Here is a 24,427-nt window from a genome sequence, read left to right as displayed (position 1 = left end):
GAAATAAAACCATAGTCAATTTTATTGCACTATACCAAAAAATCAAATGGAGACTAAATCTAACCTGGGCACTAACTGTTGTTGGGGAAACTGTAAGGTAAATGCTACGTCGGAAGTTATTTTGTTGAACTTACCTATCTTTCAGTGTCAGATTTTGTTTATTCCCTTGAGTTTAAAAAGTATAAAAAGAAATACAGAATTTGTTTTCTGTACATATATGTACACAAATTAAAATTTAAAATATTGAAGGTTAGGAGAAGCACAGGTAGAAAATACAAATGTTAAAGGTCATAATTCTGGGACCATAATTATTGTTTTGATTATTTGACTGTCTTGTTTGTTGTTGGTTGTTTTTGTTTTAATTTTTTTACCAAACTTATTAGCTTGGATGTGTTGTTAATTGCTGTTGTCTCCATTGCTTTGCATGGCTATTAGCATGGGTTTTTCTGGTTGTGTGTGGATTAGATTTTTTTGTTGTTGTTTTGTGGTGTTATTTTTTGTGTGTGTTTTGTAGTGTTTTTTTTTTTTTTTTGTTTGGGTTTTTCTTTTTTTGTTTTGTTTTTTACTGCTTATTAGCAGTTTAATAGCTTTTCTCAATGTCAGTCATCATTTACAGGAGCTGGAGTGGTCTTTGTAATTTAGACTACTCATTCCAAATTGTCTGACTTTAGGACATGTTAAATTGCTGGAAACTTCAAATAAACTTACCAAGCAAAGCAGATACTCAAGAGTTCTTCATTTTCTTCCAACAGCCAGTGATTCAAATGATGTTTCCAATTTGACATTCTTGTTTACAATTATTGTGATCACTTAAGTTTTTGTGTAATTGCCTTATTTTGTTTATTCTGACAGCTGAATTGCTTTTCTGTGTAGCTTTGCAGTTTTGGATTGCTAAGTAATCTAAATATGGTGTTTTGATGTATGTAGCATAGATTTGTTAGTAATTAAGTTTTAAAAGATGGCAATATCTGCATTTATATTTACAGCAGCAAATTAAATAATAATTTAACTGATGTATTTTAAAAGTACAGCACATTCTCAGTAATCGTCAGTAATACAGTAGGCTACTGATTCAAATCTGACTGTGAAAATAAGCATACATTAGGCCTTTAATTTTTTTGTAATCATGGGTTTTCAGAAGAGTATCCAGACTGGTAGAGGCTTATGTAACTAACTCCACTACAGTTCTGCCTTCTGTTTTCTTTGAGGTTTGATTCAAGTAACACAGTTAATACTTTTCTCAGTTTTATTTATAAAAGGTTGTTGGAGGTGATCTGACAGTTGTAAGAAAAACATTTCTTTAGTGTTCCTCATGTGCAAAGAGAGAGTATTTTCTCGATGTATTTCAACTAATTCTTGTAACTTCTCATGTGATACTGTTGGCTTTTAATCTTGGTTTTCAGTGAGAGGAATTGCATTGTGTTTTTCTGTTGGAAAAAAAGCTTTACTTTGTTACTTCTATTCAGGAACTACTGGACAGCCACTGTGCTTATAAAAATGAGGAGAAAGTTTTTATTTTGGCAAGTATGGTCTTGGTCGATGAACGGACTGTCAGAACTAACTGTTTTTGTGCTTCAGGCTGAGAGTACCTTCAGTGAAGAGGAGGAAGAAAAACTTCAGATAGCTTTTTCATTGGAAAAGCAGGATCTTCATCTAGTTCTTGAAACTATATCATTCATTTTGGAACAGGTACCTTTTTATCATTATGAATTGATAAATATATATTTTTATCCCATTGTAGATTTAAAAAATATAGAATGTAAGTTAAAAGAAATTAGGGAAAATGTGTATGTAGTATATTTTGTATGGTTTGGGGTACGATTTTACTGCTTTGCTTTGCATGCTTTCCTGATTTGCATTGGGCTCATTGCATTTGTGGAATGAGTTACTAGCTGATCTAAACATAGGTTGTGGAAGCAAGGTCTGCATGACTCTGAGAGGAAGCGTTAATGGTTATGAGAGCAGTCTTTCCTCTTATTCATTGTAAGCAGGACAGCCATGAATTTTTTTTTAAGTCCTGTAAGGAAAATATTAGATAATACTAATACACACTGCTCAAGTTACATGAAATGCCAGTTATGGAAAATTCTCATGCACAGAAGCAGCCTTTACTTTGGTGAACAGACACACCTGATGTAGCTTTAGTGCCTGAATGAGTAGTTACTGTGTGGTATAGAGCTAATTATGTTCTAAAGATAGAAGTCTTTCTGATCCTACATTCTGCCACTACTCAGATTGGGAAGCCAGTGTATTACCTGGTAAATATGGTAACTTAGAAATTGTGACAGCCACAATGTTATTGATTCATGTAATGGAAATGTAATAAGTGTAGTCTTTGCAGAGGGTATGCATATACTGGTGGTCTCTTGGGGAATTTGAATGTTGTCCTTTTTTAACATGTCAGTTTACGATGAGTTCATTTAGTTAACACTTTTCACAGCATTAGAAAAGAAGTAAGCTTTCTACTACCTTGTAGTTCAGGTGTACTTGAACAATGTTGAATTTGGACAAGTTGTTCTTTCTTCACAGTTGACTTCAAAGCCCCCCTTTTTTTTCTATGATAGCTGCTTTCGTAGTATGTACAGTAGAAACATATACTCACTTCTAGCTTGTATATGCATTTTTTCATAATTTTTCTATCTTGTGAAAAGTAATTTGTAATATTAGATTTTGTGATACAATTAAGATAGTTACACTTTTCTATCTTCTCAGAGGGTTAAGACTAGCAGGATGCTTGCAGTCCTGAAATAAAGTTGCTAGTAAAAATCTTGTGTGAACGTGGTGGCCACCTGTGGTAGAGTATATCTGACACAACTTGTAGAACAGTACTCAACAACAGCAGCTATTTTTCCTTTTAACAGGCAGTTTATCATAATTTGAAGCCTGCTTCATTGCAACAACAGCTGCAGAGCATTCACCTGGATGAAGACAAAGCTGAAGCATTTGCCAGTGCATGGGCAGCTGTGGGTCAAGATACAATTGAAAAGTTCAGGCAGAGGGTTTTGAATCCTCAGAAGGTAATGGTTTTTGTTTGTGTTGTGTTTTTTTTCCTAACAGAGAGTAAAGCTACGTAGGTTTGCTTTAAAGCAAGGAGTTTAAATTAAGGTGCAGAGTTTGTGATCGGAGCAGCGGATTTCCACTTTAAAGAGATGTTATGTGTTATCTGTTGGAATCTGACTCCCAGCATAAGTACATGAACCTCTTAGAGTGAGTCTAGAGGAAGGCCACAAAGATGATCAGAGGGCTGGAGCATCTCTGCTATGGAAACAGGCTAATAGAGTTGCTGTTGTTTAGCCAGGAGAAGAGAAGGCTCTGGGAAGACCTTAGAACCCCTTCCACTGCCTAATGGGGCCTACAAGAAATCTGGAGAGGGACTTTTTACAAGGACAGGTGGTGACAGGACAAAGGGGGATGGCTTAAATCGGAAAGAGAGTACATTTAGATGAGATACTATGAAGAAATTCTTTACTGTGAGAGTGGTAAGGCACTGCCACAGGTTGCCCAGAGAAGCTGTGGCCCCTTCATAAAAAAAAAAAAAAGCTTGCTCAAAGCCAGGTTAGATGAGGCTTGAGTGACGTGGTCTAGTGGAAGGTGTCCCTGCCTGTGGCAGGGGATTGAAACTAGCTATCTTTAAGGTCTCTTCCAACCCAAACCATTCTATGATTCTGTGGTATGTGTACTACTAGCAACGTAAAATAATGCAACATACATACCATTTGGAGATGTTTGTGAACGTACCTTGCAATAGGGCAAGGGTAAAATGTGTTCATGAACACTTTTAGTGGTTTAGCTCATCAGCCTGTTAATTCTCTGTACTTGCAGTGTACCTGAGCTCCTGCTGTCTTTAATTTTGTAAGGTGGTTGGGTAGTGCATTTTGTAAGGTACTTACTACAATTCTGAGTTACATTTCTGTGGTAACATAATAATTGTCCTTCATATGTGACTGTTACCAGCTAAAACTTTGGTACATAGTGTGGTATATATATGTTGGTACATAGCCTCTTTGTATCTTGAGGCTTAGATATTTGCATTTATGAGAAGGTGCAGATATCTGTCAATTGATAGTAAGTCTTCAACTGCATAAGGAGATGTATACAAAACACAGCAGTGTCAGCCAGGATCAGATGGTTCAAATGAATTGTGGAGCACTGATTTAATTATTCTGACTTTATTTTTATCATTGTTATATATCTTGTTGGGATAAGATTCAGTTTGTTAGTTTATGATTTAGTTAGTAAAATATACATGTAAAATTTATTTTGTATAAAAGGTACCCCTGATACACTGACTGAAATAGAGTGTCATAAGTTATACCATCAGGTTTAAACCTAAATAAACCTAGAATTTCACTTAGGTGTAAAATACACCTTTTAAAAAGACAAGTTATGTTTGTGGAACAGACTAAAAATACCCAGAATTGCATTACGGTTAATTTTTCTGAAGTATTTAAACTTTATCCTTTGTAAATCTGGGTAATTTTTGGAACAAAACTTTCAGAAATTTAATGTGCAAAATTATGGTAACTCATGAAGCTAAACAAGTAAATGGCTGATAATGCAAGTATGCAAGAAAACGGTTCAAGTTGAACAAGATATTTTAGGCTTCTGAGCCTGAATACTTTTTGAGATAGTATTTCCCAGTGCCAAGCATACAAGTTCCAAAGTTTAAAAGATCAGCAACATGGTAGGTATATAGGCAAGTATAGCTGTCCATTGGAGGAGGTGGGTGATCTGAAAACCAAGTGAAATTGCAGGAGGTTATATGGCTAACTTTCCAAAATACAGCATACGTGTGCAGAATAGAAGGCAGTTCTGGAGATACCCTACAAAGCAGCTGTCTGAGAATTTTCTTCAGACAGACTATGCAGGAGATCATATTTTACTGCTGGGTTTTCAGCATATGGGAAACTAATAAAAGCATCTTTGATCCTCCTTCACATGGATCTTGTACCATGTGCACCTGTGGTCCTTCTGATGGCCTGGTTTGGGGGAGACATTGCTCTATTTTTTGTCTACAGCCCAGCAACATACAGTGCTTCTGGTGTACGTTACACTGTCGGAGATTCTCAAATAATGGAATGACATTTTGGTAGTAAATTACATCTATATAAAGCAGTTTTAAACTGTCATTTGTAATTAAACTTGCAGAAAAACAAGTGCAAAAATATCATAGTACAAGTTACTTCTTTTTTTTTTTTTTTTTAAGCATGAAAACAGGTTTAAATACAGGTGTGTAGCTCTTAAATTGTCATTTTTGCCCCACCTCTTTTTTTCCTTTTCTTTTCCTAGCTCAGATGACAAGTTAAGTGGCCGTTCAATTGCGAGTGTAGAAGTTAAGGTTTAATTTGAGTTTGAACTTGAATTTACTTTCTTGGTTTATTTTGAGAACCTCTAAAATCTTAATCTTGTAGACTTTAGTTGAGTGAAACGCTTGAAGTTCATTATAACTTTTCCTTAATTGACAGAGTAAGTTCACAAAACTGATGGCTAAATAAAGTATGTATTCTTCTGCTAAGAAGGCACACAGAGATAAAGTATTTTTAGAATTGTGTAAGTTAATGGAAGAACTTGCCATCTGTTTATAATCTTACGAATCTCCTTGTAATGTCATATGAGTGCAGTAATGACTGTATGATCCTTTCATTGTGATGTAAAACAATTGATACTATAAATGAGCCCACTGTTCTTGTTTACTTGTCTGTATATGAGTTCCTGACTTGCACTGTTCACTTCTCTCACAGAAGCAATATTAGGTACAGAAAAATAATATGTAATTTCTTTTGTCACAGTTGCCAACAACATAATCACGGAATGGTTGAGGTTGGAAGGGACCTCTGGAGGTCACCTGGTCCAACCCCTCTGCCCAAGCAGGGCCACCTAGAGCCAGTTGCTTAAGACTCTGTCCAGACAGTGTTTGAGTATCTCTAAGAATGAAGTCTGTACCACCTCTCTGGGCAACCTGTACCAGTGCTCAGTCACCCTGAAGTGCAAATGTGTGTTCTTGTGTTCAGGCAGACTCTCTTGTGCTTCAGTTTGTGCCCATTCCCTCTCATCCTGTTAGTGGGAACCACAGAAAAGAGCCTGGCTGTGCCTTCTCTCCACCCTCCCTTCGTTTATTTATGTACATTGATAAATCCTGTCTTTTCCAGCCTGAACTGTCCCGCTTCTCTCAGCCTTTCCTCATGTGAAGTGCTCTAGTCCCTTCAGTATCTTCGTGTCCTTTGCTGTGCTGTCTCCAGTATGTCCATGTCTCTCTTGTACTGGGGAGCCCAGCACTGGTTATAGTGTTCCAGGTGAAGCCTCACCATTGTTAAGTATCACCTCTATCAGCCTGCTGACAGTACTCCTCTGCGTATTGCCCAGGGAAGTTGTAGCTGCCCCATCCCTGGCAGTATTCAAGGCCAGATTGAATGGGGCTTGGAGCAACCTGCTCTAGAAGGTGTCCCTGTCCATGGCAAGGGATTGGGATTTTTAAGGTCCCCTCCAACCCAAACCATTCTATGATTCTATGAGAAAAGAGGTTTTTTTTCTTTCATCCCTTTTTAAAAATATATACAGGGGTTTTTGATTGTCACTGCATATTTGGTAGGGACTTTACTGACCTGTTCAGGTGGTGTGCTGATCTATGTATTAATTTAGAATTTGGAGTATGTGTGAATATTTCATGCTTTTACTTGCCATGTGGTTTTCTGCACATGTATCAATTCTGAATTTTCTTGATTTTGGGATTAGTGAGTGTGTGCATAGAATTGCTTGTCTGGGTCCAAGTGCAGAATTGGGGTCATGATTAGTGTTATTGAAGTCCTAATAGTTCTGTTTCAGCATGAGAGGGTGTCCAGGGAAACTGTATGAGACAGAGTTTACAGTGGAACTAAGAAAGAGATAAGAGGAATTTTTTCTTTGTTTTAAAGTGTTTTACTAAAATCCAAGTGGCAGAATAACTCCCGGGTCTTTTCTGGCACTTGGTACTTGGATGTTGTCTATTTTGAAAGTACTGAAATGGTGCCATTACGTCTATTTCTGTAGTGTACACAAAAAGGACCAGGCAGTAATCTTTCATTTCTGTTTTAGGATAATATATTGAGCAAACATTGGAGCTTTTGGGCAAATTGAAGGAAGAATTGAGGATTGATTAGCATGGCCAAACCTAGTGGGTAGCTGACTGCTGAGGATTATTACTTCATTGTATTACTAATTAATTTGGCTTATCTCCATTTCTGAGCGAGTAGGCGAGTGTTTCTTTTGGCTTGATGAAGTGCTCAGATTGGGACTCCAGACCACTAAGAGAAGCAATTTCTTACAGATATTTTGCTTATATTACCATGTTATTTCTCTAAATCCAGATTCTTCTCTGCAGACTACAAGTTGGTAAAAACTAGTGTTCTGAGTCTGTAAGTTATATGCAAGAGATGGAGGTGGTAATGTGCTGCCTGATAGATCTGGATGACAAGTCAAACCAAGTTTGTTAGAGTAACAATAAAATAGGTATTTTCCAGGATACTGATTAAGTGGAATTTTCTCTGGTACGCTGAACAATGCTTCTAAGTGTTAGAGAAAAAAAATGATCTCTTTTGAACACAGGTATTTTTTTGTTGGTTTTTGGTTTTGTTTTGTTTTGTTTTTTTCTGACTGCTTAGCTGGTAGGGCTTTACTGTCTTGAGAAATGAATAGGAGTTAGCATTAAACTAAGGATGTACCGTTTAATAGTATCTTTTTTTCTCATTCCATCATGGAATCAGAGAATCAGAGAATAATTAGGGTTGGAAAGGACCTTAAGCTCATCAAGTTCCAACCCCCCTGCCATGGGCAGGGACACCTTCCACTAAACCATATCACTGAAGGCCTCGTCCAGCCTGGCCTTGAACACTGCCAGGGATGGAGCATTCACAACCTCCCTGGGCAACCCATTCCAGTGCCTCATCACCCTAACAGGAAAGAATTTCCTCCTTATATCCAATCTAAACTTCCCCTGTTTAAGTTTTAACCCATTACCCCTTGTCCTATCACTACAGTCCCTAATGAAGAGTCCACCCCCCGCATCCCTATAGGCCCCCTTCAGATACTGGAAGGCTGCGATGAGGTCTCCACGCAGCCTTCTCTTCCCCAGGCTGAACAGCCCCAACTTTCTCAGCCGATCTTCATACAGGAGGTGCTCCAGTCCCCTGATCATCCTTGTGGGCCTCCTCTGGACTTGTTCCAGCAGTTCCATGTCCTTTTTATGTTGAGGACACCAGAACTGCACACAGTACTCCAGGTGAGGTCTCACGAGAGCAGAGTAAAAGGGGCAGGATTGCCTCCTTCGACCTGCTGGTCACGCTCCTTTTGATGCAGCCCAGGGTACGGTTGGCTTTCTGGGCTGCAAGCGCACACTGAAGCTGGCTCCTGTTCATTTTCTCATCGACCAACACCCCTAAGTCCTTCTCCTCAGGGCTGCTCTGAATCTCTTCTCTGCCCAGCCTGTAGCTGTGCCTGGGATTGCTCCGACCCAGGTATAGGACCTTGCACCTGGCATGGTTAAACTTCATGAGGTTGGCATCAGCCCACCTCACAAGCGTGTCAAGGTCCCTCTGGATGGCATTCCTTCCCTCCAGTGTACCAACCGAACCACACAGCTTGGTGTTATCGGCAAACTTGCTGAGGGTACACTCAATCCCACTGTCCATGTCAGTGACAAAGATGCTAAACAAGACTGGTCCCAACACCGATCCCTGAGGGACACCATCTTTTCATTTTTCTTCACTTTACAGTTATAGGCAATCTTCAGCTGCGCAGGGTTATTAATTATTATTTTGTTACATTGATTGGTTCTTTGAGACTTTATTCATGGCAGTCCCTTTATTAAATTATTTATTAATTTTAATTAATTATTTATTAAATTATTAAATTTATTTATTAAATTATTTCTGCTGTATAATACAGTCCTAGTCAATTAGAATGATGGTATTTGTATTAGAGTTTTTTTTCTTTGAATGCATTCTTAATTTGGCCTTTAGAATGGTAGGCCAGTAGTAATAGTCTGATACCAATCTGATCCAGTTTTCAAGTCTTTGCTTGGTAACGTATCAGTTCAGAAGTCAGGGCACGTATTGATTAGATTAGAATGTATTTTCTTCTGTGTGAAGAAGACCTAGATTTTTTGGTAGGGTTTACTCTGAGTTGTCATGGCAATTTTTCATCAGTTTTCTGTTGCTTCTAACCCCATCCCTATTATGTTATGTATATAACTGTACTCTGCATGTATGTATCTTTTTTAAAGACAGGTCAAACTAAATGCCTCATAGCTTTTAGAAAACTGTTCAGGGCATCTTTAAAATACCTATAATGGAAAAGACGAGAATACTATGTTGCCAAGCAGAAGTTTTTTATAGCCTTCAGACATCATTACTTAATATAATGATGCGTGGGAATGCAACTAGTGAAATTTCGTACCTAAAATTCTTGATCGAGCTGTCAGTTTTGTATCTTGACTGGCTGTTTGAAGCCATATGGGAAAACTCTGAAAGTAGTTTTCTCAGAAACTGGTTTTCTTGCTAAGGGGTGTATACGTAATGCGAATATGCTAAATTCCCTCTGCTAGATGGTGGCAAATCTACAGAAATGCTCTGAAACACATACGTCCTATGGTGGTTGTGACAAAAAAGAGGAGAATTAGTGTGCTGTCTGTGTATCATGGGGGAAAAATTCTTTTTAATACCGGAAGAAATACAAAATAAGGAGGAATACAGCTCAAACAGAAAGAGTCTCAGTTTCTTGTTAGTGGCTGGTCCACTAGTCATTCTTACAGTGGCAAATAGAGGCCACAAAGATAGTGGGCATTGTCACAAGGAATTGTGAACCAAATTGCATTAAATGATGCTATCACAGACAGTGGCAAAGAGATTGCAAATGTTGAAAGATGTAGTAAAGACACAGTTTTATGCATACTGAGATTTATTTTAATAGCTGGCTACAGCACAAATGAATCTGTTTAATCTTCCATTCACCCAGCTTTGTTAGTATGTATTCTGTTTATAATTTTTAGTTACTACATTTTGAGGGTTTTTTTGAATGAGTTTCTTCATAGCCCTCTTACCTTCTTCTGCCTTCTACCGAGAACAGGTAAATGATAAAGGTTGGAAGGTGGATTCTGAGAATGTTTAAAAACATTGGAAACATCTGTTCTTTTTCTGCATGCTAAATACCATCTTATAAGGTTATAAGAAGGTACCGTGCTTATCTTTTGCAACTCTCTCTGTAATACAAACTGTGATTTTTCTTCAGTATGTAAAACAGCTTTTGAAACAAGGATCTCATTGTGATTTCAAGGCATGAAATGACAGGTAATTTCTAGGATATTTTTTATGATTAATAAAAATGTGTGCCTTGTCTGTAATTAAAATCTGTCTAACTTCATTTTCCCACCATTGGATCTTGCTATATATTCTCTTGCTAGATAAAAGAGCCAGTCAGCTAAGCCTTCTCCATAAAAAAGTGCTCTTAGAATGGTGCATGTATTTACTGTAACTCTGTGCCCACAAATCTCCCAGAGAGAGAGAGAGATGGAGCACACCACCACTTTTGCACAAAGTGAATCCCTGAATACTAGGGTTTTAGAAACATGAATGCTGTTTCTAATGTTTGTCATACAGTTCCTTTCTGTTTGCTTTCAAGCTAGCTTCTTCTCAGTTAAAATACATGTAAAGATGAAAACCTGCAGTAACTTAATTTAGGGAAAGTCTTTTGAAGTTGTTGCTTCTCAGAGCTAATCTTATTCTACCAATTTCATGTCATGTTATTTCTTTTGTTTCCTCCCTTTTGAAGTACAGTAGTACTCTTTGGTGTGTGTCTTTTACTTTTTTTAAGTTCAAAGATGTGAGGGGTTTTGTTTTGAATATTGAATGAAGAAGTCTGAAAAGACCAGTTTTGCTGGCATATGTGCAAGTAAGGTTTGCTGAAGAGAGATATAGGACTTTATCCTTGCAGAAAAGAATGGGAAGTCAGAGAAAGTTAACCTTCCAGGAAAGAGCTAATCTTGGATGAAGAATCTAGTTCATCCTTCATATTACCAAGTAAGATGGCTTTAGGTACATAATTTGTGCAGCTTTTCCTTGTAGAGTTAAATCTCAGTCTATATTTTTAATACACTTCTAATATTCAAATTCTCTCTGAGAGGTAACTGAGGTACTGGCTTTTTGGCTTGCTCCTCTTGCTTTTTCTAGCATGAATTACAAGCTGAAACTCCCAGTTTATGAAGTTAAAACACTTTTTGCTTTTATTTTATTCTATGTTATTTTATTTTATTGCCTTCTAAAGTTAATGATATCATTAGGGAAAGTTTAGGTGAGGGATCCAAGAGTTGCACAGCAAACATAATGCATGGCCTGTTGCTCTTGTCAGTGCCTCTCTATCCCACTCACTTGGTTTAGCCACTTGACTGGGTATTTGGCCCAACCTGCCTTTGGTCCCTTGGTCTTATAGTGCCTTCTTTTGAGACTAAGACACGAAGCCGTGTAAATATTTTCTCCCTGTTTTTTGAGCTTTCAGAATTTTTTTGCTTTGAAAATTGTGTTATATTTGGTCAGTCTTTACAGGAGCCTGTAAATTCACTGTCCATCTACCTGACACAGTCTAACCCTTTCCTTGGGCTTACCTTACAACTACGACTATTTCTATTTAGAGACAATCATAGCATGTGGTACTACTTAAGGCCTAGAAGATTATTCTTGTCTATTGGTGAAAAACACAGTTTTTTCTTCCCTTCTTGTTTTATTTGTCTGTTTGCCTATGGTTTTGCAGTAGCTGTGGGACTAAGGCAGAATCACATTTGATGTTGCGTTATAGTACTGTGACTAGGTAGACAAAATCCATCCAGTGATTCTTTTCTTATGGCTACATGACTAAGATATATCATTGCGAAACTATCATTAAGGTTACAGAGTCTGGGCTTAAAATTTAGTAATAGGCACTGTAGTTGACTGCAACCTCTGTTTAACTTGGCTGTGACTGTTTTTATTACAGACTTTCATGCTTTTTCAGAAAAACTTTCAGAAAAACTTTGTTTTATGGATAGGTGCACGTACGAATATAGGTAAGGTTTTATTGGTTGTTATATAGCATTTTTATAGTGTCTACTCTGAGTTGGGTTTAATTTGAAGATTTGGCTAGTACTGTCAGCTGAAGATTCAATTTGCAGCTTGTATAGCTGTATAAAAATTAAGTTTTACAGGTCTTAAATCTGGCATTGAAGAGTACATTTCACTGAAACCACAAAATGCCTCAGTAGTTCATTTATAAAGCAGGGATGCTGAATTATATTAAAGTTGAATATGTGCTGTAGGGGGGACAGAGTTTGAAATACTGTATACCATAATGTTTTTCTGTTGCTATTAAAAATGTGGCCATGCAGCCAATGTTAAAATCCAGCTGCTTCACTGTGAACTTCCTCACCCATGGAACAGGTGAGGAAGGTACAGTGAGGCCTGCTGAAAAGAAGCTGCAACATCCAGAATTTCCTTTGAAGATATCCATGCCATCTTAATACAGCTGAAGTCAGTAGCAACAATAAAGAATAGAAATCAGTATGTTTATGCAGTCATCTCCAGTGTCCCCAGAGCTAGAGTTTGCCATCAGTTGGAAGCTGGTGTTTGATCCGGGGTTTATCTTAAAGGAAACACTCTCTTCCTGATTACAGAATATTTCTGTGATGAAGACCCTACCTGTGATGATTATGCCTTTCTCTTAAAACATGCGCCTTTTTTTCTGTTTTAATAGTTTGCTATGTTGAGTACACTTCTGGCTTTATCATGCTGGTGTCTCCTCTGCACTGGCATGCTTTCCTTAAGCAGACAGTGAGAGTTTTTGAAGGAGTTCACAGTCAGACGTGTTTTTTTGTCATCCTTTCCTTGGCCTCTTACCTAAATTGTTTTCATCATCACAGCAAGCAAAATTGACATTTTCATATATAATTTGGAGTTTAGATTCTGCAATGCTGAGTGTGCTGATGACGACTGGAATTAGCATGCTAGGCTGTGAATTTTAAAGAGCAGACTTACTGGTTTGCTCTAGCTTTATGTTGGTGTGACACAGGTCTGAAGTTAGTGTGTGTAGACCAGTGCTTTTCTTAACATGTAACACACCTTTAGTCCTATGTCATCCATACAAAACTGATAGTTAATTTATTAAAATCATACATAAGTGTGAAGTACTTTCTTTAAATGAAAGCTCTTTATGTAATTATGACTAAGTACATTTTTTTCACTTTGGCTGTTGAAAGATGAAGAGAGGGGACCCCCAGACTTTAAAATATGAATATTCTGACTTTAATGCAATGAGGAGTACTTGGTCTTTGGTAGAGGGGCTGCGGGAGTTATTCTGTCAAGAATTAAACTGAGTGAAAGGATATCAATACTCATCTTCCTCAGGTTATTTGGTTAGAACAGCTGAAATAAGTGTATTGTAAGTGAAAGATCTACACCAGAAAAATCCTTACATAATGAATTATTTTCTCAAAATACTTTGTTAGTTGGAAATCATTTTTAAATGTTTTGTTAGTGTGGTACATACTGTCTTAATCATATGGGAAGAAGATTTGTCAAAGATGTCTTTTATATCCCATTATCTCTCACTTCACTGTTCATAACAGCATCAATGATAGTAATATTTACATAAATATCTTTTTCTGGTTGTTCCAGGAAATGGTTTCTGGAAATGTTGGACTGTTCCTCTCAAATTAGAGGGAAAAATAGCTGAAATGGATGAGTTAGTATCAGAGTTAATCAGAAAAATTCTAATTTCATTTATTATAACAGAATTTACTTTTTCTGTTTCTGTAATCGTTACCTTTGGGGACAGCATAGATTTCTTTCCGAGCTACATGGGGGCAGAGACATGGTTAATTTTCCCTCTTACCTCAAGCAGTCACATCATCTAGTGCACTCTGAATTTGTCAGGCTCTGTCTTTAAAGTATCTAATAGTTTTTGCTCAAACTAGGGCTGTTTGAGGGTAGTTCTTGAACCCATTTTGCCAGCTGTCATAAATCTACTTCTTCAAGAACGGACTGAAGGCTGGGTTGTCCAGAATGCTCCTGTTACACATTTTTCTTTAGTGTTAGTTACTCTTAATACTATAATAGTAGAAGTTTAGACTTTGGAATCTTTAATTACCAACGCTGAGTTATCGTAGCCTTTTAACTAAGTGAGCACTCCAGCACTGATGTAGTGAAGCAGAACTTACTTCCAAGAGTGATTGCTCTGTAAACTGATACAGTGCTCTTACAGATATGCAGATTTGATAGAAATAGATGAGGTCTTAAAAATAGTGCTGTTGCGTTTGAATACTATTTTGTTTTCTTTTTACAGAAATAGGTTTATGGAAGCAAGCATATAGATGTTGTTCTCAGGATATGCAAGCATAATCTCATGTCCGCTAACATCTAAGTTACCACAAATACTGATAATTTTGAACTGAATGGCCTCTCAAAAAAAGCGAGTGAAGTACTTGAAAATAATGGTTGGGCCAGTACAGCACTGGTGGAGTATGAAACCAATTTCTGTATTACTGTAACCATTGTACTTTATCTGAAATAGGTTCTTAGGCTTCTGCCTAACAGGAGACTGTTCGCTGTGGTACTTGTAAAGAGAGTGAGTAAGAAGTTTTTTTGACGTTTTGTTATGCAGTTTTTTAAAAGTGCATGAAAAAGAAGTCAATTGTAGTGCTTAGCTTGTCCTCACACTGCCTATGAAGGAAAGTAACTGTAGATGCACTTAAACTACCCTGAAGTGGCTCTTTGAGTATTGACTCAGTCAGGAGGCTTGGATGTTACTTCTCAGCTATGCAAGTCTAAACCCGCATTCTGTGCCCTAGGAAGCTGCTGGTAATCAAGAATGGAGATGTCTGTATTAATCAAGTCCTTCAGCACTGCCGATATGACAAGAGGTAGATTATTAGAAGAGCTCAGTTTTGTGCCAAGATTTTAATTTTCAAAAAGAATATTAAGATTTATTTTCAGATGTGCTGAGATTAGTAATGTCACTAGAGGCCAATCCAACCAAACTGATACTATGAACTTATGAATATGAACTTATGGTACTATACTTATGAAATAGATGAAGAAGATTTAGTATCATCCCATAATTTCCTTAACAGATGTTTTATTTTCTCAGTATTTACAGCGTGTAACCTAGCTGTTCTAAAGGTTACTCTTACTGGCTTTTACTTCTGACTGTGGGCCACAAACTCAGTTTGCTTTAAAATTCTCATCCCTCAGGTTGGAAAGCTTCAGCATCCCCTTAGCAACTTCAGGGTGATGGACAACATTTGCTCTCTAAAAAGGCACGTGTTTTCCTTATCTATCTATCTATCTATCTATCTATCTATCTATCTATCTATCTATCTATCTATCTATCTCTCTTTAAAGAGAAAGTCCAGACAGACAAGCTCAACCATAACCAATTGACAATGGGAGAAATAGAATTATAAAATCATAGAATAGTTCGGATTGGAAAGGACCTTAAGGTCACCCAGTTCCAACCCCCCTGCCATGAGCAAGGATGCCTCACTTCTAAATCATGTCACCCAAGTCTCTGTCCAGCCTGGCCTCGGAACGCTGCCAGGGGTGGAGCATTTACCACTTCTTTGGGCAACCCATTCCAGTGCCTCATCACCCTCACCGTAAAAATTTTCTTCCTTATATCTAACCTGAACTTCCCCCATTTAAGTCTGAGCCCATTCTGGCATCCTTGTAGGTCCCCTTCAGATACTGGAAGGCTGTTATGAGGTCTCCAAGCAGCCTTCTCTTCTCCGGGCTGAACAGCCCCAACTTTCTCAGCCTGTCTTCATACGGGAGGTACTCCAGCCCCCCCGATCATCCTCGTGGTCCTCCTCTGCACTTGTTCCAACAGTTCCATGTCCTTTCTATATTGAGGACACGAGAACTGCACACAGTACTCCAGGTGAGGTCTCACGAGAGCAGAGTAGAGGGGCAGGATCACCTCCTTTGACCTGCTGGTCATGATCCTTTTGATGCAGCCCAGGATACAGTTGGCTTTCTGGGCTGCAAGCACACACTGCTGGCTCATATTCATTTTCTCATCGACCAACACCCCTAAGTCCTTCTCCTCAGGGCTGCTCTGAATTGCCTTCTAGACTTTAGAATGAAACTCTAATTCTGAGAATTCTTTTTCTTGCTTTTTGCTGAATTCTCACCAGCCATTTCTTTGTCTGGTGCCTTGTTAAATTACATTTAACCTACAGTTCTGATTAATTGCATTTGCCCGCATGTTCCAAATCGTGTATGTGTTCTGAATATAGGGTAATTATTCTTTCATTAACTGAAGACTGTTTTTTTTATGTTTTAGTATTACACAGAAATGAAGTACATAATATCCTATTTAGAGGAAGCTGGGTGTTCTGAAAACAAAAATCTTGCAAGTGAATGGAGTGCAAGAATCTAAATGAAATAGTTAGATCTTAGTATGTTAAATTTGAGCTGTAGTACGATCAGCTATTTCATGCCTGCCTGAACGTCTGGCACTTATAAAAACCTCAGTTGTGTTGATTTTGTGTGTCCAGGCAGTATATCCATACTGTAATTCTTTCAGGTTCAGTGCTTTGTTTACTGAAATGGTTACAACATTTTCTAAGGGAAATATAGATGCTGAATCATGAATTACCCATAGGTGACAAAGAGTGGTTTGTGTGATGCCTGGCATCCTGCTTGCACTGTGGTAAGAAATAAGCTGTTTATGCCACATTCAGTGAGCTCTGAGGGCAGCAGTACTAATTTCCTATAGTTCCTGTAATGATGCGTTCATGATATTAAATAGCCTTCTGAGAGCTTCACCTTCTAGGAGCGGGTCATTTGCATGAAAATTCCAGTTTTCCCTTTAAAATTAAAACAAGCTTCCAGTTTTCATGGCTGTAGAGACAGACAGGAGTACATGTAAGTACAAAATAAAAAAGTATCCGCTTTCCCTGCTTCGGTACTGACTTTCCATCTCCTTATGTAAAAATACTGAACCATGCTCCAGAAGTTTTGAAAGGCTGAAGTTGGAAGAATTGGGAAGACATATAGTGTGATTATGTATTTTCTGGAATTCTGTTTCCTCTTTTGAGTTTCTCCCCCTTTTCTTTTACAGTATCCTCACTTATTTTCTTTTATCAGTTTAAGGTCCCTGCCATTTATTTTTTATTTTATTTTTTTTTTTTTTTCAGCTTGAGTTTCTCAGTCACTTTGGCTCTGGTTTTGGTTGTTTGGGTTGGAGCCCCTCAACATGCCTGTTCTGGACATCCCGTCTGCTTTCACTTTCAAATTGTAGTTCTCAGTTTTTGACTGATTCTTGTATAGCTAAGGTGATTGTTTTCTCCTTATTCTTCTTTTCTTTTTTTTTTTTTTAACCTGAATTTGTTTGCCAAAGAACAGGTATTTGATTTCTTATTGAAGACTATAAGATAAATATCTTTACATAATTGACAAAGGAGAAAACCTTTTTTTTTGACAATAATATAGAAACTTCCCATGTTTATGTCATTTCTTGAGTTTCTTCTCAATTTGGTATAATTTGTAGTAATGTTTATGGACAGTCAAAAGTGAAAGTAAGAAACTATGGTGAAAATATGTGAAAAAGATGACAGAATGTAAAACCATAGTGGGCTGTAAGTGATGAGAGAAATGGTGGAAGCTCATTTTGGCTATGTGACCGAAATCCTTTATTGGATTGGAGATCATGCTTAAAGTTCGTATTAGATAAGCTGTGAAAGCTGACTTGACATTTAGTGTACATAGGCTTTTTGCAGAGGGGGACTTTGATTCAAACATTTTAGTACAGTTATGTTAAATTGCTGATCATTTTATCCTAATACATAAAATATTATGCTCTACTACTTATCTACTATTTCATATAGAAAGAAGTCTGGTGGAAAGGACAGTGGGTATGAGCTGGAAGCACCTATGTTTTACGCTGGAGGAGAATGACTGTGAATATAACAGACCAGAGATGATGCATTTATATACCTGTAAGGGTATTAGTGACCTTACGGATAAAGGGTCAGATCCTGTCAAATTAGGGGATATGGCAGCTCACTAGCATGGATGACCCTGGGACAAGCATGAATGACTACTGGGAAGCACCATGTAGGGGATATAGGAATGGTTTAGTAGGTACAACACCTTACCTTTTCTATGGGTATTGAGTGAGTGCTGGAAGGAAGAAGTGTATTGGTTCTTGCATGCCTATTATTCCCAGCTGTCGTGGTATCCTCGTCAGAAGCCTGAGTGGAACAAAATGGACATGGGAACTGAGGATTACTAGGGTTGTTGAAAGCTTCCTCACATTTTGTTGCCCTGAATTATCTGCCATAGGATTCAGGAAGCATATCTGAAGCATTTTCATAGGGGCTTAATATTGGTTTTATTTAGCATTTATGTTATTCCTTTCCTTGCTTATACCTGTTTCTTGTTTTCTAAATGTAACCCTGAGGTTTAGTAAGTGCCAGAGATACCAGTGACAACTTACAGCACTAGATTACAGTATGTTTTCAGAAGTGTTTATTGTTGTAGTGGCAAGGTAACTTGCACATTTCTAAGCGACTGATAAGAAATTGTAAAAAAGAAGCTGAGACGGTTACTAAACCTATGGCTTTATTTTCATGCTAGCTATGGAGACATACATCCCCCCTCCCCCATGCTTTTCAGGTAATATAGTGCAGATTCTGGCACCATGTAGTCTGTCCCAACATTTGTTTTCTATATCAAGTTTTATATTAGAAGTTAAAATAATGTTTTAGTCCTTTCATTTCAGAAAAAATAGGTTCTAAAATATGTACCACTTCATGGTTACCAAATGCTATGCATTGACAAAAATGCTGTATAGAAGCATGTCACCACTCTCAAAAGGTAATTGATATTTTAGGATGTTGAATGTCATTTAGCTAAACACAACCATAGCAATATACGTGGTACATTTTTCTTTCAAGAAAACAAATAGGCCATTTTGAAGCCTTAGGAAGCATGCTCATTGTTAATCAAAACTTGTTCTCATACAGTTATATTTAAAACAGAAACAATGCATGAATTATAGAGGAAAACAAACTCATTTTAAGATAAAGCAGTATAAAAAGAGAGTTATGGCAGCTGTTCAGCTCAGGCCACTATGCTGCCACATATATAGTATTTGTTTTGCGTCTTCTACAATATTCCTGGACAGATGTGTATTGAAAGTGAAATAGAAGGCATAAATTTGAATTTCTTTGCTTTGGATGGTTTTTTATGCTACATACTGTACACTGTTTGGGAGCTTTAGGAAAGTTTTTAAAATTCAGGCTTCCGGGGATATTATTCTTGTCTCTAGAGGCATCGTTTTATAACCCTGGATAAGCTGCTAACCTGATTAAGGCTTGATTTCTGTGTTACTACAATAAAATTTTACAGTAACTGAGAGAAAGTTATTTCTAAATTGAGGAATGAGGGCTTGAACCTTAGTGACTGTGAGATGAAGAGCCGTTGTATTCCAGAGCTTGCTCACTGTTTCCATGACCTTAGTGAGTTGTTTTTTTGTCAAAATAGATGGTGGTGTTTCCTGATGCTTGCTTTGGGATGCTCCTGCCATTAGCCGATATGTCAGCCTTTGGGTCCTTCTCTGTTGATCATTATCACTTTTGATAGAGTTCTTTAACTTGACTGAACTTTAGGGAGAACAGCTGTGGGGGACATTACTGTGGGGATCTGTTACAGACCGCCTGATCAAGAGAACTCTGTGGATGAAGCACTCTGTAGACAGATAGGAACAGCCTCACGCTCGCAGGCCCTTGTCCTCATGGGGGACTTCAACCACCCTGATATCCACGAGGATGGTCAGGGAACTGAAGCACCTCCCGTATGAAGATAGGCTGAGAAAGTTGGGGCTGTTCAGCCTGGAGAAGAGAAGGCTGCGTGGAGACCTCATAGCAGCCTTCCAATATCTGAAGGGGGGGCTGTAAAGACTGTAGTGTTAGGACAAGGGGTAAACTTAAACAGGTGAATTTCAGGTTAGTTGTAAGGAAGAAGTTATTTACTGTAAGGGTGGTAAGGCACTGGAATAGGTTGCCCAGGGAAGTTGTGAATGCTCCATCCCTGGCAGTATTCAAGGCCAGGTCGGACAGAGCCTTGGGTGATATGGTTTAGTGGGAAGTGTGTATGCCAATAGCAGGGGGGTTGGAACTTGATGATCTTAAGGTCCTTTCCACCTGTAACTATTCTGTGAGTCTCTGAACTGAACTTCTTGATTGAAAACCTAGTAAGGCAGGATGCTAAGATCTTTGTGCTCCTTAGCGAACCAGAGGAGATTTGTTTATTTGATTTTATTGAAATTCATGGAGAGAATAAACATTTTCCAGCTGTGATTCTGGTATAATTTGCTGGAGGATTTGAAGTACTGACCATCACAGGGGATTAGCAGACTTGTCTATATTATTGTGACTGACTTGGGCACATCCACACAATGTAATTTGTACTGCGCTATACTTTTGTGTTGGTCAGTGGCCTTTTAATTAGAGGAAATCAAACCAGAGAATTATGATTAAAAATAAATCTGGTTTTAGAATTTATAAAACTTGTCTTTTAAAACATACTTAGTTCATTTGCTGTGGGCATACTAAAACTACAGCTAGCACAAAATGAGCTGGGGCACATTAACAGTGTTTTAGCTGTGGCCGTATGTGTTGTAAGCATGCTTTCATTGACCTGATTAATATGTTTCCCTACTTTTACTACAGAATGAAGCCTGAATAGGGGCATTGATTGCCGAGCAGCTTACCAACTGCAGGCAAATGTGGTGAAGTTCTTCCTGTTATCTGATTCCTGTATGACATAAAGTCAGCCTGAGACTCTCTCTTTGCATTAACTTTATTTGGCCTTAGCTAAACACCTTGACCATCTTGGACTCGAAGGTGTGGTTGATAGGTCATGACATGTAATTTTCCTTCTGGTATACTTAGTTGTATAGCTTTCAGTGTTTTTTTACATAATTGGCTTAATGTCGATGCAATTATACAAAGAAATGCAATATAACACATTAATGTGTAAATGTAAGTGGCATAGCTGCAATAAATTTTGGAAGTTTTCTTTGAGCTGTGCCCGTGGAAGATGTTTCTGCCACTTTCTTTCCTATCTTTTGATCTAGAGATTACTGTCACTGTAGGATGTAGGGCATGTGTTGGTTTCTCTCCTGTTCAGAGTACAGTGCCTCTGGGATGGCTTTATGTTGTTGATGATTTTATCTGAATTGTTGGACTGGTAAGAGACTAACTGAGGTGTGGCTCGCTTTCACTTTTACCAAGTCAGTGATAGTCTTTTCTAGCAGAGGAGAGACACAAGATTAAAAAGAACTTGTATACAAATTAGCTTGCCAGATGGGAAGACTTTAGTTTCGTGCTTTTCTGTATTTGAGAGGGCCTGGTAGGTTATTTCTCAAAAGAGTTGGACTAGATGGTCTCCAGAGGTCCTTTCAAACCCTAGCAATTCTGTGATTCTGTGACTTTTAGCTCTGTTCTTGTATATTTCATTTATGCATGAGACGTAGCTTGATAATGTTAGAGTATAATTTAAATTAATGGATTAGAAACAATTTAAAATGTATTTTTGTGTATCTTTCTGCTAAAATTCTGTTACTGACATGCTTAACTGGTTTTTGGCTTTTCAGTAGTAACAATTTAAAAAGCAGAACAGAATTATTTTTGTCATTAACATCTGTATATGCTAGAACACACATGAGTAGATCTGTTGATAGAGAAATTACAATTTTTAGCTGGTTTACCATTTCCTGGTAGTTTTTACTTTTTCCTAAATGAAAAATAAATTTGAAATAAAATCGAATCTTCAGCTTTGCTGATAAACTTCCACAAGAAGGGGAAACTACCTTGTTTTAGTTGTGTTTTGTGGGTTGGTTCCAGCAGATTTGAAGCATATGAAATTGCTTTATTTTGAGTGGTCACAGGCATCTTGAATGATAAATAGCACAAGAGAGAAGCAAATCTGTCTTGGAATCCAGGAGAAGTTGCAGAATATGCATTGCATAAAAATGCTTAACATTTGCAAAGCCTGATATTGTGTTCACTGGCACAGTCCGTGCACAATATTGAAAGTTGACCTGAGTGGCTCTGCACCATCTGATTGTAACCTGAATTTGTATTTTATAGCTTGAAACAATTGGATGGCAGCTTAATCTTCAACTGGCAGAGTCCATGCAAGCAAAGCTAAAGTCTCCTCAAGCTGTGCTAGAACTGGGAGTGAACAATGAAGACTCAAAGGTAGGAAAATGCATGCCTGACAGAGTTGGAGTGAGTTGTGGTGATGCTCTTATGTGCCAGGTTCTGAGGCTTCAGCTGGATATTGTGTTCATAGTTAGCCTTGCCTGTGTTTTCTTTTTTGTATTTTATAAAATTATAGTAAGCATTTGCAATTGTGAAGTACTGATGTAATAGTATATATGTTGGGTAGGCTGACAGCTGTGTTACCAACTCTTTGGACTATAATATAATGGAGAAATATGAATATGGTTATTTTAGGTCTCTATAACTCTGTAGTTAATTTATCACCTAGCATGTGATTGGTACCTCTTACACCTCTAATGCTTAGTAGCTTGCAACTTTCTACCATGTGTGCAATTAAGATATTGCTCATCACTTGCAACCTTTCTGTGCTAATGATGTATTTATATGAATTATGACATAGTATGTGAGGCCACAGAAAGGCAGTATTTGGAGGTTTTAAGGTACAATTTTAAGTTCAAGGATTTTAGTGAGTGGTGGTATTTCGGTGACAAAGCCCACTGATGAGCGTACTTTTTTATTTGTAAGATGTGTATCTTTTCTTAGCTAGCATGTTTTAAATTAAACTCATGAATTGTTTTTAACCTTATCTTGCTAACAAATATTGGAGTATTTACTTCTGTGGTGTCTGTCAGAATGTTTATCTATGAACAAGTCAGTATAAGAGATTTGAAGGGAAAAACCAGAACTCAGTTCTGCTTTAGCATTGCATTTATTCCCTCACAGTAATTTTACTAATGTAAGTGGAATTTCTGGTAGATGGTAGAATAATAGAATGCACAGCTTATGTCTGTACTTCTCACCAGGACTTGCAGCAGTTGTGTGTTTTTCAGCGGTTCACTGCAATATGTATTTTTGAAATGCAAATACAGCAACCAGACAGTATTTTATGTCCAAGCTGCATTGGGCGGCACTGCATACAGATTAAATTCTGTGGCAAACCAATTTTTAAAAAAACGAGGGGAAAATCGCGCAAAAAGTTGGTCTATTTCCTTTACAAACAGAATTCAGCAAGTGGATTTTTTTGGTTTCTTCTCCCTTTCTGTGTGTATAATTAGTTGCTGAGATCAGAATTATGTTGCAGTAATTATAAGTCTAGAATAGACTTGTAACTGGCATTTACATTGAACAATGTAATATTTGTCCTGCTTGACAAACCTGATCTTCTATGATAAGATGACCTGCCTGGCTGATGAGGCTGTGGACATTGTCTAGTTAGCATTTGGCACTGTCTCCCACAGCATTCTCCTGGAGAAATTGGTTGCTCATGGCCTGGAGAGGTGGATTCTTTCGTGGGTTGGAAACTGGCTGGGTGGTCAAGCCCAAAGAGAGGTGGTAAATGGCATCACATCTAGTTGGCAACTGGTGGTGTCCCTTGGGGCTTGGTATTAGGGCCAGTGTTGTTTAATATCGTCACTGATGATCTGGATAAGGGGATCGAGCACACCCTCAGTAAATTTGCAAACAGCACCAACTTGGGTGGGAGTGTTGATCTGCTGGAGAATAGGAAGGTTCTGCAGAGGGAACTGGACAGGCTGGATCAATGGGCTGTGGCCAGTAGTATGAGGGTCAACAAGGCAAAGTGCTGGGTCCTGCCCTTGGGCCACAACCCCATGGAATGTGGCTGGAAAGCAGCTCAGTGGAAAAGGACCTGGAGGTGATGGTTGACGCCTCTGAACATGAACCAGCTTGTACCCAGGCAGCCAAGAAGTCCAACAGCATCCTGGCCTGTATCAGCAACATCGTGGCCAGCAGGGCCAGGGCAGTGATCATCCCCCCCTGTACTGCACTGATGAGGCTGCACCTCGAATCCTGTGTTCAGCTCTGGGCTCCTCACTACAATAGAGACATTTTGGTGCTGGAGCTGGTCCAGAGAAGGACACTGAAGCTGGTGAAGGGTCTGGAGCACAAGTCTGATGAGGAATGGCTGAGGGAACTGGGGGGGTTTAGTCTGGAGAAGAGAAGGCTCAGGGGGGACCTTATTACTGTCTACAACTGCCTGAAAGGAGGTTGTAGTGAGATGGGTATTGGACAAGAGGCAACAATAGGACAAGAGGTAACGGCGTCAAGCTGTGCCAGGGGAGGTTTAGATTGGATATGAGGATATTGGATATTGGATTCACAAGAGAGGTTGATGAGGCATTG

At 38.3% G+C, this 24,427-nt stretch overlaps 1 protein-coding gene across 1 annotated transcript in view; it reads left to right on the top strand.

Annotated features, from left to right (window-relative positions):
• Nucleotides 1-24,427, top strand: part of COMMD10 (COMM domain containing 10) — a 118,984-nt gene that overhangs the window by 1,306 nt on the left and 93,251 nt on the right. The window contains exons 3-5 of the mRNA XM_061342680.1: nucleotides 1,579-1,689; nucleotides 2,862-3,017; nucleotides 22,151-22,261. Coding sequence (XP_061198664.1) covers nucleotides 1,579-1,689; nucleotides 2,862-3,017; nucleotides 22,151-22,261 — 378 coding nt within the window. The remainder of the gene's footprint in view (nucleotides 1-1,578; nucleotides 1,690-2,861; nucleotides 3,018-22,150; nucleotides 22,262-24,427) is intronic.

This window comes from Neopsephotus bourkii, unplaced genomic scaffold (genome assembly GCF_033783945.1).
Source record: "Neopsephotus bourkii isolate Nb327-2 ecotype Australia unplaced genomic scaffold, CSIRO-AGI_Nbou_v1 NB_1814, whole genome shotgun sequence".
Classification (NCBI taxonomy): domain Eukaryota; kingdom Metazoa; phylum Chordata; class Aves; order Psittaciformes; family Psittacidae; genus Neopsephotus; species Neopsephotus bourkii.
Note: the sequence above shows the minus strand (reverse complement) of the source record. Positions and strands in the feature narration are given on the sequence as shown.